We start from the raw sequence: 11,502 nt of genomic DNA, 5'->3' as shown, positions 1-11,502 counted from the left end.
TCTCTCTCTCTCTCTCTCTCTCTCTCTCTCTCTCTCTCTCTCTCTCTCTCTCTCTCTCTCTCTCTCTCTCTCTCTCTCTCTCTCCCCCCCCTCCCCCCTCCTCTCTCTCTCTCTTTCTCTCTATATATACACATATGTGCGTGTGTAAACGTACATATCTGTCAGTTATGTACGTGTGGAACGGAGCACCGATTCACACGCGTGTGCCACTAATGCACACACTTGGGCTGAGCGTGCACCCTAACGGGGCGAGGTACGTATGGATATATATCAGTAGATATGTACGTAGAACAGCCCAACAGGGTCAAGTCATACTGATGGCTCATAAGATCAGGGTACATAGAATGTACGAGGTCAATGGACAACATTTGCACCCACAGCATCGCTCAATCTCGCGGTATTCGTCCTTATTATCCCCCCTACGGTTATGCTAATTCGCAAGCGTACGGATAAAACACGACGTGCACGTTCCATTTCTTTCTTTTCCGTCGTCCTGTAACACCCCTACGCTCTTTCACATCCACGGGGGTGACTTAAGGCGACGGTCCAACCGAGCGGTCGCACTAAGCAACGCTATTGCATTAGAGGCGCTAAATGATTGACAGACGAAAAGGATAGATAGAAAAATTATATAAATTTTATTTTATCGATATACTTCAGTATATAAAATTATACCAACTTAACAGGATTACTTGATGTACTTAAAAGATAACACTATTAGAGATAATGATTACAGAGTGATTTTTACTTTATTGCATTCGCGTCTACCTCTCTGTATTCGACTTATACAGCTTCGTTATGAAAACCAGTATTATCAATAGTATCGATACATATTTTTATCCTCTTTTGCAGAGATGTGAGATAGCCAGGATTGAGAAGCAACTCGTTACTTGTAACGAAGTTACAGTTACTTTTTTTTGGTAACTCTAACTTCGTTACTTTCACTCCATCTGTAACTGTAACTTAACTCAGTTACACTAATAGTTACTTTATATATAAATCAATTACAAGTGTAAACGCCTTTAGGACCTGGCACAGATGGAGGTAGCCGCTTGAATTATCGTAAGAATAATTTTTAGTATGAGGGAGGGGAGGTTATCGTAATAAATGCTATGTATAGCATCTTAAGATAATTTCGAAAAATCGCTCAGCGATTTTATAATACGTGAATTCACTGACGACAATGATTCCACCTAACGAAAACCTGTGGTTGTCTGTAACGATACGCAGGATGGAATAAATACGTATTCACATGATAATCCAAGTGGCTACCTCCATCTGTGCCAGGTCCTAAAGGCGTTTACATCTGTAATTGATTTATATCTTAAAAGGACCGAGTTAAAAATTTAGTGCTTTATACATATATATTTTTTTTAAATATCCACAGATCGCATTAGGTCTTGCCCTTGCGCATAAACGCCTTCATCGACACTTTACAATTCAATTGCGGATTTGATACGTTTATTTTTATTGCAGGAAAGTAACTGCAATGTAACTTTTCAGAATTAGTCACTTGCAACTGTATAGCCAGTTACATTTTTTAAACCGTAACTAGATACTTTTATCAAGCAACTTTCCCAACCCTGGAGATAACAATACTTTCGCATTGAAATATTAAATCTAATCGTGCTCAAATCCGCACTTGTGTACTTGGAACACACATGTTCAGACTAATACATCACGCGAGAGGGTATCGGCGGATAAACAGTTGTATGTGCATATAGGCAAATGCATTTCCACGTAATTGTAAATATACATACGTATGAGCGATACACATGTACGGACGTTCCGTTCGAGAGAAACGCCAACAGGCGCATGCAAGACATGTCGTTCAACGTACACGCGTTCTACCAATGTTCCGCCGCATACCCAGGTTGACGAGCCATCGTCAGCGTAGCCAAGATGGTCATACGGGGGGGATCACTCGGCAATTTACGACGAAAGGACCGATTTCAGAGAATGTTGCATTTTTTATCGAGCGCAAGGTACGACGGGTTGCTGTGTAAGGATAGACTAGTCGAAAAATTTATAAGCCACTCGGTCGTTAGCACTAAAATCTCCTCGATCTTGGCGTGTATAATAAATGAGCAGGTTTACCCAACAATTTCGCACGCATAAATCAGAATATACTCTAATAGTTTCCATAATATCTTATATTACAATATTACCTGCATGAACATTGAAATAATTGTACGCCAATATTCATAATTACAGTAGTACTGTCATAGTCTAATAAGATGGAGAACGTTCACATTGAATGATGAAATTGTTGTTCTACTTATGCTAAATGTCACAAATGTCAAGACAATATTTAGCAACACGCAGAGAGGTATTTTCGAATATTCAAGGTAGCAGACTTTAAGATAGGATTAAGGAGCGAGGCCAGCGAATTCGCGTTGCAAATGTGTTTTTAATGAGAACTTAACTTGTCCGATCGAACATACGAATCTCGTCGTACACGATATCGCTACTAAACGATTCTCTTTGCGGAGTTGGAGCTTTACGATCAAACAAGACCCAATGATTTTCCCTCGCGTCGTTTCTCCCTAGTGCTTTCACCAGCTCCAAATGCGATTTAACACCATTATCGATGATGCAGTTTTGTAAAACACATGGAATAAATGATTAAATGGAAGAAGCTCTTTGATATCAAAATATACTAAAAAGTAAAAGCTAATTTGATTCTAAATGCGGGTTAAATAAAAATATTTATACTAATTGTAAATATAATTAAAAACGTATATTACATGCTTTGAATTTTATTCAATCGCTCGAGAAAAGATCAAATTAAATTAAATAATAACGTAAACTAACGAAATATGCACACCAGTGTTAATTAAACCTCGCTGAAACGGTAAAGGCAATTACATTGAATTTTTATTATTTTGTATGCTTTTATTACAGAAACATTTAGTTTTTCGTCGCGATCTTTGTGATTCTACAATATTATCTACGCTAAACTCGAACAAAATATATACGCAGAATATATGTAATAGTATGTCTGCATGAGAATATATGAATGTAAATTAATGCATACATTGATAAAAATCTTAAACAAAGTTATGGAAATTGTTTCTCTCGGTTGAATTATTTCATAGCTCGCTACTTCTATAAATTTTATTTTTGAAACCGACTTTCCTGTCCGTTTCCTACATCAAGATTTTTGCTTGACGTATACATGCGCGTACTAACACAGCGCTGGCTAATTATCCACCTGGCTGTGAACGCATAAACGTAACCTATAACGACAGTACACATTTAAAAAAAAAATGTAAACCGGACTTTCGTCATAATTTAACAGGAACATTATCTTTCTAATCTTTTTATAATCGGCCTTGAATGTCGATAAAATTAAGTCAAGCCGTGCTTCGTGCTAGATATACGTTGTAAAAGTGGACTTAACGATCTTTGGATCTTTGCATTGTTTATAATGCCACGCCTGTTTACGCTTTCTTATATAGCTTGTCTATATATTACGTCACTCTTTATCCCGCAATTCCAATTGTATCTCTTCCAAGGTTTTGCCTTCAGTCTCGGGCACAAATAGGTAAATTAATACCCATATAAGAAACGTTATCGCGGCGAACGTCCATAATGGTGCGAACGTGCCGTATAACTCTTGCACGACCTACGAACACAGTACAAATAGTTGCAGCTATTATATTACTTCGCTAGACGATATTAAGTAATAGAAAAAGAGTCAGACAAGTTTGAAAAAATTATTTCTCATTATGCTTTTAACGCGCAACGAGCTGAGTCTGTTTATTGGAGGGATATAATATACGCATTTATAGCGAGGGAGCTTTTTTAATAGCCGGTACGTTATTAAAATTGCAAATTGAATTTTAAAAAATATTCCTTACGCAGATCTTTTTAATAGGCAATATAAGATATCGATCGCATATTAAAATTAATGTAATTTGCATATTTATCTACGTCGTAATGTAACGTTTTCTTAACATTATTAGAGGTAAAGACTCCTTTTTGGCCGTCAGGACTATTAACCGATGTTATATCATACCGTGCTGTATAATACTATTACGAAGCAAAGAATCCTTTTTGGTTAAACCTCTTAACTGATCGTTGCTGTCGATAACCCGCTTACCGCGCTCTCGTCCGCGAAAACAAAATCGATTCTTACACAGACGTCAACGTACCTGATAAAACTTCACAATGGCGGTGGTGCTTAAAGCGTAGTAGAGAGCATTGAGCACCGCGGCGGGTACTTTGACCTCGACGCCGAAGATCTCGCCGATATACGCCAGCGGTATCGGATTAAGGCCGAGTCCGAAGCCGAGCACGTAAATCACCACGAAGACCGTGGGCACCCACTTGAATTGGGAGACGTCGTAGCCGCCGGACTGCAGCTCGAAGAAAATGGCTATCGTCGCCAGCGATACCACGCAAATCGGTGCGGCGATCAGCAGCAGCAATCTCTTGCCCGTGAGACGCACCACCGACACGCAGGCGCTACCGGCCAGGACGATGGCGACGCCCGACATGATGATGCTCGCGTTGGTCGAGATCTCGAAGCCGGCCTCTTCGAATATGTACGACTGGTACGCGAGTATCGGCGACGCGCCGGTCAATGTCAGCCCGCTCAATAATATCAGAGCGATTCGAAAGGCTCTCCTGTTCTGTGGCTTCGTGCCGATCTCCTTGAACATCTCCCCGAGAGTCATCTTGCTGCACTTGTCCTCGGTCTCCACAATTCTTTTGATCTCCTCGAGTTCCTCGTCCACGTTCTCCTTACCCAGGGCCCACTGAAGGGTCTTCTCCGCGGGTCCAAGTCTATTCTTCCGCGTGAGAAACACCGAGCTCTCGGGTAACCACATGAAGGTCAGTAGGAAGAACACCGGCGCGCAAATGCTTATCATCGCCATCGTGAATCGACTGATCCACAGACCGATCGCGTAGATGAGTAGCATCCCAATGTTGATTAGAACAGCCATTAAAGTACCTGAAGTACCTTGCCTTATTCAGTGATGCCTTGTGAAAGTGTTATACTAACTAATCGCGTGCAGTGTTACAATGATTATACGATCGTTAACGGTAACTCTGTAATCGTGTCTATTCAATATAATGCCACATAGCTTTGGAAATCTTTTCGAAACATTCAGAGACGCCAGTCAACGCATTTAACGTTAGTGAGTAAATATCTAATATTCGCGTTTAAGCCAAATAAATATGTTACCGCAGCGATAAAATTAGTTTAAGCACTGAACGTTAATGACGCAAAACAGCTGATACCTAAAGGACCTCTGGTCCGCTTGCTGCTGATCTCGCCGAGATACATCGGCATTACAGCGTACGTTATGCCGCATCCGATGCCCGCGAGTATCCGTCCGACATACATGATCGGAACAGACGTGGATAGCCCGATGACGGCCCACGAGAGGATTTTCGGCACCGTGGTGATTAGCAAGGTTCCCTTACGTCCAATGTTGTCCATCAGTATGAAAGGTACTAACGAGCCGATGCCGACTCCCACATAAAGGAGATTCACGATCCAAGCGATCTCGTCGGTTGTCACCTTTAAAGGATCCTCCTCATTGAACTTGGATATGGTCGGCGTGCTCCATCCCTCGTGGAGGCCACAATCGATGATTAACATACTACCTGGGAAGCGATCACACGTAAGAGTTTTCCCAGCGAGATCATTCGCGAGAGATTAAGTCCAGGCGTCGGCGCGATCCCATCTGAATACTTACACACGACTCCAATCAACGTTTGCCGCAATATGCCGCGGTCCATTTTGTGCCCAATGACGCTCCCTCTTGCTTAATTATGGTTTTTATCGGATTTGACCGTGCTACGGATTAAACGGAGCAAAAAGTAATTGTTGTTACGAACATAGCACGCGCACGAAGAATATGTAACGCGACTTAAATGACATCTCACGTTTGCGAACGAGTGCTTGTTCCGTTATCGATCAAAGAAGCGGTTAAAGTGTACCTTATTCAGCTCGTGTATACTGCGGTTTGAGGCTGAATGCTAAAATGGCATAAAGATGCAGGGGGGGGGGAGGGGGAGATTGAAAATACGAAATTCCATCTTTGCTAATTATCGCGGCCGCGGGAGTGGGCTGGATCCTTCTAATCTAGCGACACGGCCGACCTCCGAGCCAAACGGAGATAACGGAGATAAAGCCAACAAGGGTACTAACTAGATTCCGCGCCACATATCTCCCGACTGAGGGTGCGATACGGTCACACGTGTAAACGGCTACGTCTGCACGCATGACCGCTGCTTGCCGCGGTCGGAGAGCACTTGCTCTTGCTTTGTGGCACGCGATGCGATGCCTCCCAAAGCGACAGTTTATGGCCGGCCATACAATACACCTATTAAGAGACGGAGGCCGAACCGGGCGCGTTCCTTAACATGAATTTATTGCCGTGAAATTCATACACACACTGACGATTCGCTGTCCACCAACCCGAATATCCGTCTGAGTGGGCGCACGAACAGATAACTGAGGAAGTTTAGCTAGCTCGACTACTGGTTACGAAAAGGAATCTAACTTTCACAAAATCTACCAGCGATCTTCACTAGCGTCGATCCAATAATTGGGGTTTAATTTCCATAATTAAATGTAATAACACATCAACTGCAATAACGCTAAAACTTTTATGTTAATATTTGTAAACAAAATTTAATTATCTTACTTTACATAAATGTAGAAGTAATCAATGAGGTGTTGATTATTCATGATCATTCACTGGTATCCTTAATCCAATCGAGCTGCAATAGTACGAACCGCCTTGCATTTACATATCTTATCCTATTCCATTTGACTTGCCGCGTTCGACGGTCGAAATATCCTTAAATAAATGAGATCAGCAAGCCCTTTTAGAGAATTCAGAATAGAGTTTCTCACAATTCAAATTGCAAAAACATTGCAACTTCACTAACAACGCTACATACCCTCGGAAATTCAGCCGTAAATGCTTCTGCAAATATTCGAATTGTTTTACTTTATGCGCTTTTTAGTCACTATATGCTTATATTGTAATTGTCTTAACAATTGTTTATGCGTTGTTTTTTTATTTTCTGCGCATATATTCGGTTTAAAACGAGAACAATATCGATTTTATTTTAACAAGTTTATAATCAACGGAACATCTATTCTGCTTTTTAACAGACTTTAAATGATGCCATTAATGACAAATTTAAACTGCCGCTTCCGATAATACGTACCAGAATAGATTCTTATGCTCTTAAAACAGAGATGCGATTACAATAGCGCTCTTAACAACAATGAAAATTTCACTATGTGTTTAAAACGAGAACAATATCGGTTTTAATTAACAAGTTTATAATGAACGGAATTATCTGTTCTGCTTTTTAACGGAATTTAAATGAAGTCATTAATGACAAATTGAAACTGCCGCTTCCGACGATGCGTGCCAGAAAAAATTCTTATGCTCGTGAAACAGAGGCTCCTAAAATTACAACAGCGTTCGTTACGACCAGTAAAATTGCACTGCGATTTTTTGAATGTAAGACTTCATACTTCCTAAAATAATTCGACCCTCTTCGTTTCGTAACGAATAGAAACCTAACACGTTGAACATTGCGCAATATGCAGCTGGTGCGTAACAACAACTATTACGAAGATTTATTGCTTTAATAATACACGGATCATAACTGCGATAATTACACGTAATATTCGGTTCTCTCTTCCTCTTGTAATGATATTCGTCGGTTTAAAGCCAGTGAGTGGGAAGCTTTCGTAAGAGCTGAAAATAGAAAGGGCCTGTGCTTATTCGAACCGGCTAGAACACGTTAAGGAACATTTAACTTGACGTAGTAATCGAGCGATATCTAGAATCTCTTCTGAGCCTCTAGTCAGGTTCTGGAACCTGGTTCGCGCAGCTTAAACAGAAACCTTCGGTAAAACCGGTCAAATTCTCAAAACCAGTTAGTTTACGTCCTTTTGTCTTGTTCAAACAGGTTGCCGAAACGATCGGAACACACCGAGTCGTTGCATCGCCGGTTTATACCGAGACGTTTCCCGTCGTCCAGCCACTTATCATCACCGAGGTGCAAGAAGAAAGGCCCGCGGTTACTACCCCAAGGTCGTCACGTTCGGAGGTGCACGATATTTCATCTTAACTGTGTAGTCGATGAACGGTTAATCGCAGCCTCCCAGATCGGGAGACTCACTGGGTCTCGGGCTATGATATATAACTATTTCCACTAAACATGTATTAGTTTTTCGTTACAGGAAATAACTGATCTTGTAAACCAAGCTTATTAAATTATAGATTATTAATCAAGGTGTGATTATGTTCGAAAACTATAATTACATGCCTACAGTTTTAATTTAATTTTACGTGAATTTCGTTTCACATAAAAGCCAATGAATTATTGTAAAAATATGCTTTTAATGTGAAGATAATGAAGAGGTACTGAAAATTGAAAAGCAACGAATGATTTTCGACATTCTCATTAACGAAAAATCCCAAAAATTTATAGCTAAAGCAATTAGGTGAATTCTTTAGAAAGTAAATAGCGACCGATATGCGCGATCGAGTTATCGCACTTTCTTTAAATTGATAATATAAAATAATCGATACCTTCCATTGTTCCAATTAAGCTATTGCTGCACCGCGATGTTTCATCACTCATAGCGAATATAATAAATCATTTCACGCGTATACGTTACAGGCATTTACTCACATGAAACTCGAACGAACGTCGACCCGATTAATTGACAGATATATACATAAGAGTCATTATGCGAACACGCATATTTTATCTCAATCACGTCGTTACACCTGATTTAACAATGACATGCCATTATCGCGCCGAGGATTTAATTCGCCTTGATCAGTGAGCTGTTACTTAATCATGGAAGGCAGTTAAACGCAATTAGGAATTACTCAATCATGCCATTTGATGGATATTGAACGGACGATGATATTCGAGTCACACTTTTCGATGGGTCAGACAAGAGATTACATTGGCACATTGTTACCTGCTGTTTATTTCCGTATCTGAATCTTTAATGCTAAATCTCTTACACTAATCTAGTTTAGCGAGGCAGATTTCTTTAAGCCTGATTGTCTGGCGGTTAGTACTTATGATAATGCCCTCTAATAGCCGTACACGCATTTACGCACTGCGCACGTATGCGTATGAATAATGCATACGTTATTAAATCGCTGCATCGTTTTTCAAAGATGGAATTCTGATGTTAAAATGAATTTCCGTGTTCAGAGAAGCTCCCCTTTTTCTTTTTCTCAAACGCGAGAGCGACCCCCGTCTTGTATCCAATTGTTTCACAATGGCACCAATGACAGAAGCTTCCGAGAAGTTCTTTCAATGATGATTCTAACTGACATATTTCACGATAGATTTGGCTTCGGATCGTCCCGTTCTAATTTCCTCCAAATGCACCGAACGCGCGCGGCGAAAGTGTACTCGTAGAAATAATTATATCGAGAGTTCACCTTGATAAAGCACCTGTCACTACCACGATAGTCGAGAATGAGATGCCGAGATCTCGACGCGCGTCGGCGACAACGACGCCGTTGTCATTCTGAAAGACGCCGGAAAGGAAACTGAGCCTGACTCTGATACGCAGGCACGTCACTGCGATTTTAATCGAATCCCCTCCCGTCCCGGACGAGAAGAACGACAACGTGGCCTGTAACCGTTAATTACTTTCCCGTGCTATTTCTCGCGCGCGCGCGCGCGCAAGGCTTTTTCTGTACAGTTTTTCACATTGTTCTTCTGTTCTATCAGTTAACCGCCTTTTAGTGCCAGGCGTGCGGAACGTGTATGTCACGTATCGCGTATTTTGAAAATTGCGATCCGTTCGACGGCTCGTGATTTTTTTCCCACCTCGGACCAGGCGGGCGTGACGGTGTTGGGTGCCAAATGGCAGGAGCGCCTGGGAAAACTGATACGCTCACTATCAATTCGTTGTTATTGACTGTGCTAGGTTTAACTTCAGGATAAACGCAATAACACGTGTGTTACCGTCTCCACGTGCAAACATTTGCTAATTGAAAGCGAGAACGCAATCTATAAACGTTTATTCTATGTCTCTGGCATGTTTATTCAATACCCTATCTGAGCAAATACCATACGGGAAATGCAAATTGCATACTTTTTATTCCAGTCATTATGTTCCGCACCCGGTGATTTTCGCTGTTAAATCTAGGAAATCTTAAGAAGGACAGACGCGAATGGAATTACGAAATTATTTCTCGGAGGTAAAAAATTATTCACATTGAATTTCAACCTCGAAAGATAAAAAGCAAGAGCCTTGTTCGGGAAAAAGTTATTTCCATCCTTGAGCAAAGCGTCGTGACGGGCTGCGTGTTAATTTTATGTTTAACGTGGATAACATTGAAGTGCCAAGCGTTTCTCATATACCTGTATCATCAAACGCGCATAAGTTTCCGGCTTCTAAGATTCCAGAAATAATCGTGGAAGCTACCTCAAATGTCAACAGTATTACGCCAGTTCAAATACCGGCGGTTAATATCGCCAATTTCAAAGGCGTTGCGACTTAGAAGTCCGATTTAACATTTATTCCGCAAACAGGAAAATCTAATGGAACATAATTCGCCGAACTTTCTCCCGATTATTCGCGCAATCGGTTCTACCTCAGTGCGAACGGTCGACCTGACCGACAGCGATCCATTTTACTGGCGGAACGACGCAATCGGGGAAACATCTGACGTGTCTTAACTTCGAAATTGCACCGGTGATGTTCCACGCGAGGCAACATCGCGCGCCAGATTGATTTAAGGGCGTCATTGTCGTTATGCCGCGTGATTCCCAGCGCATACGTTGCGAATACTGAGAACAATGCGCAATTTTTCAAAGCACGTCGCGTTCTTACGTGTTCATCTCGACGTGATGGTTTGTCTCTCTTGCCCGCATATTAATACCCATGCGCATTTCAACCACACGATTTCACATGACGTGTCTTTATAATTAAGGAGCACCTTTACTATTTAAATCAAACATTTTACCGCAGAGATCAAGACCTAATTAATTCGAGGAATGGATGTTACAATATAGATGCATATTATTCAGTTAATGGTTTTCTATGAAGCTTAATAAGGTCGGATACTCATACGTGAATATATAATTAATTATTGTCTAGCATGAATTGTAATTGTTATAATGTAATTTCGAGGAATGTGGATGCGAGAAAATTTAATTTTTGCCAATTGTTAATTGCCTTGCGCAATTCAAAATAAGCAGAATTATTTGTCTGCGTTGACACCGATTTCTGGTTGTCGAAATTATATTAATAAAAGAATTTTCTATTAATGTAAATGCAATATCTATAAATAGAAATAAATAATACTGATGTGATAGACGTTCTCATTGAAAATAAGTTATCATTTAAACTGCTGCTTTTTATCACGTTTATCATTTACGAAGAAAATGTGTCGTTAAAGAATCACTGTACAAAGTTATTTGAATATTTTTTACTACGCTCTGTAATGTAATCATCAGCGCGATATTTTTTTTGCG

At 40.6% G+C, this 11,502-nt stretch overlaps 2 protein-coding genes across 6 annotated transcripts in view; both read right to left on the bottom strand.

Moving 5' to 3' along the window:
• Nucleotides 1–11,502, bottom strand: part of LOC105567126 (glutamate receptor 1) — a 229,077-nt gene that overhangs the window by 59,683 nt on the left and 157,892 nt on the right. The gene's annotated exons all lie outside the window — the stretch shown is intronic.
• LOC105567124 (facilitated trehalose transporter Tret1-like) lies at nt 1,461–9,622 on the bottom strand. 3 transcript variants are annotated; one of them, XM_012021702.1, is made up of 5 exons: nt 9,456–9,622; nt 5,712–5,812; nt 5,251–5,619; nt 4,158–4,960; nt 1,461–3,628 (listed from the first exon to the last, which is right to left on the bottom strand). In XM_012021702.1, the coding sequence occupies exons 2-5, from the start codon at nt 5,752–5,754 to the stop codon at nt 3,479–3,481; spliced, it is 1,365 nt and encodes a 454-aa protein (XP_011877092.1). In that variant the 5' UTR covers nt 5,755–5,812; nt 9,456–9,622; the 3' UTR covers nt 1,461–3,478. The 3 variants fall into 3 exon arrangements, with proteins under 3 accessions (XP_011877092.1, XP_011877094.1, XP_011877093.1); XM_012021704.1 differs by having other exon boundaries at nt 5,251–5,615; XM_012021703.1 differs by lacking the exon at nt 9,456–9,622 and adding an exon at nt 6,666–7,643.

The sequence above is a fragment of the Vollenhovia emeryi genome, unplaced genomic scaffold (genome assembly GCF_000949405.1).
Source record: "Vollenhovia emeryi isolate VEMERY1.0 unplaced genomic scaffold, V.emery_V1.0 DF939140.1, whole genome shotgun sequence".
In the NCBI taxonomy this organism is placed as follows: domain Eukaryota; kingdom Metazoa; phylum Arthropoda; class Insecta; order Hymenoptera; family Formicidae; genus Vollenhovia; species Vollenhovia emeryi.
Note: the sequence above shows the minus strand (reverse complement) of the source record. Positions and strands in the feature narration are given on the sequence as shown.

Bases quoted from the DNA above. Each gene is read 5' to 3' on its own strand.
- LOC105567124 (XM_012021702.1), bottom strand. From the start codon at position 5,754: ATGGACCGCGGCATATTGCGGCAAACGTTGATTGGAGTCGTGT. The intron at 4,961-5,250 runs GTATCAGCTGTT...AAGGTACTTCAG, and splicing joins GCGGACCAGAGGTCCTTTAG to GTACTTTAATGGCTGTTCTA. The intron at 3,629-4,157 runs GTACGTTGACGT...CTGTGTTCGTAG, and splicing joins CCATTGTGAAGTTTTATCAG to GTCGTGCAAGAGTTATACGG.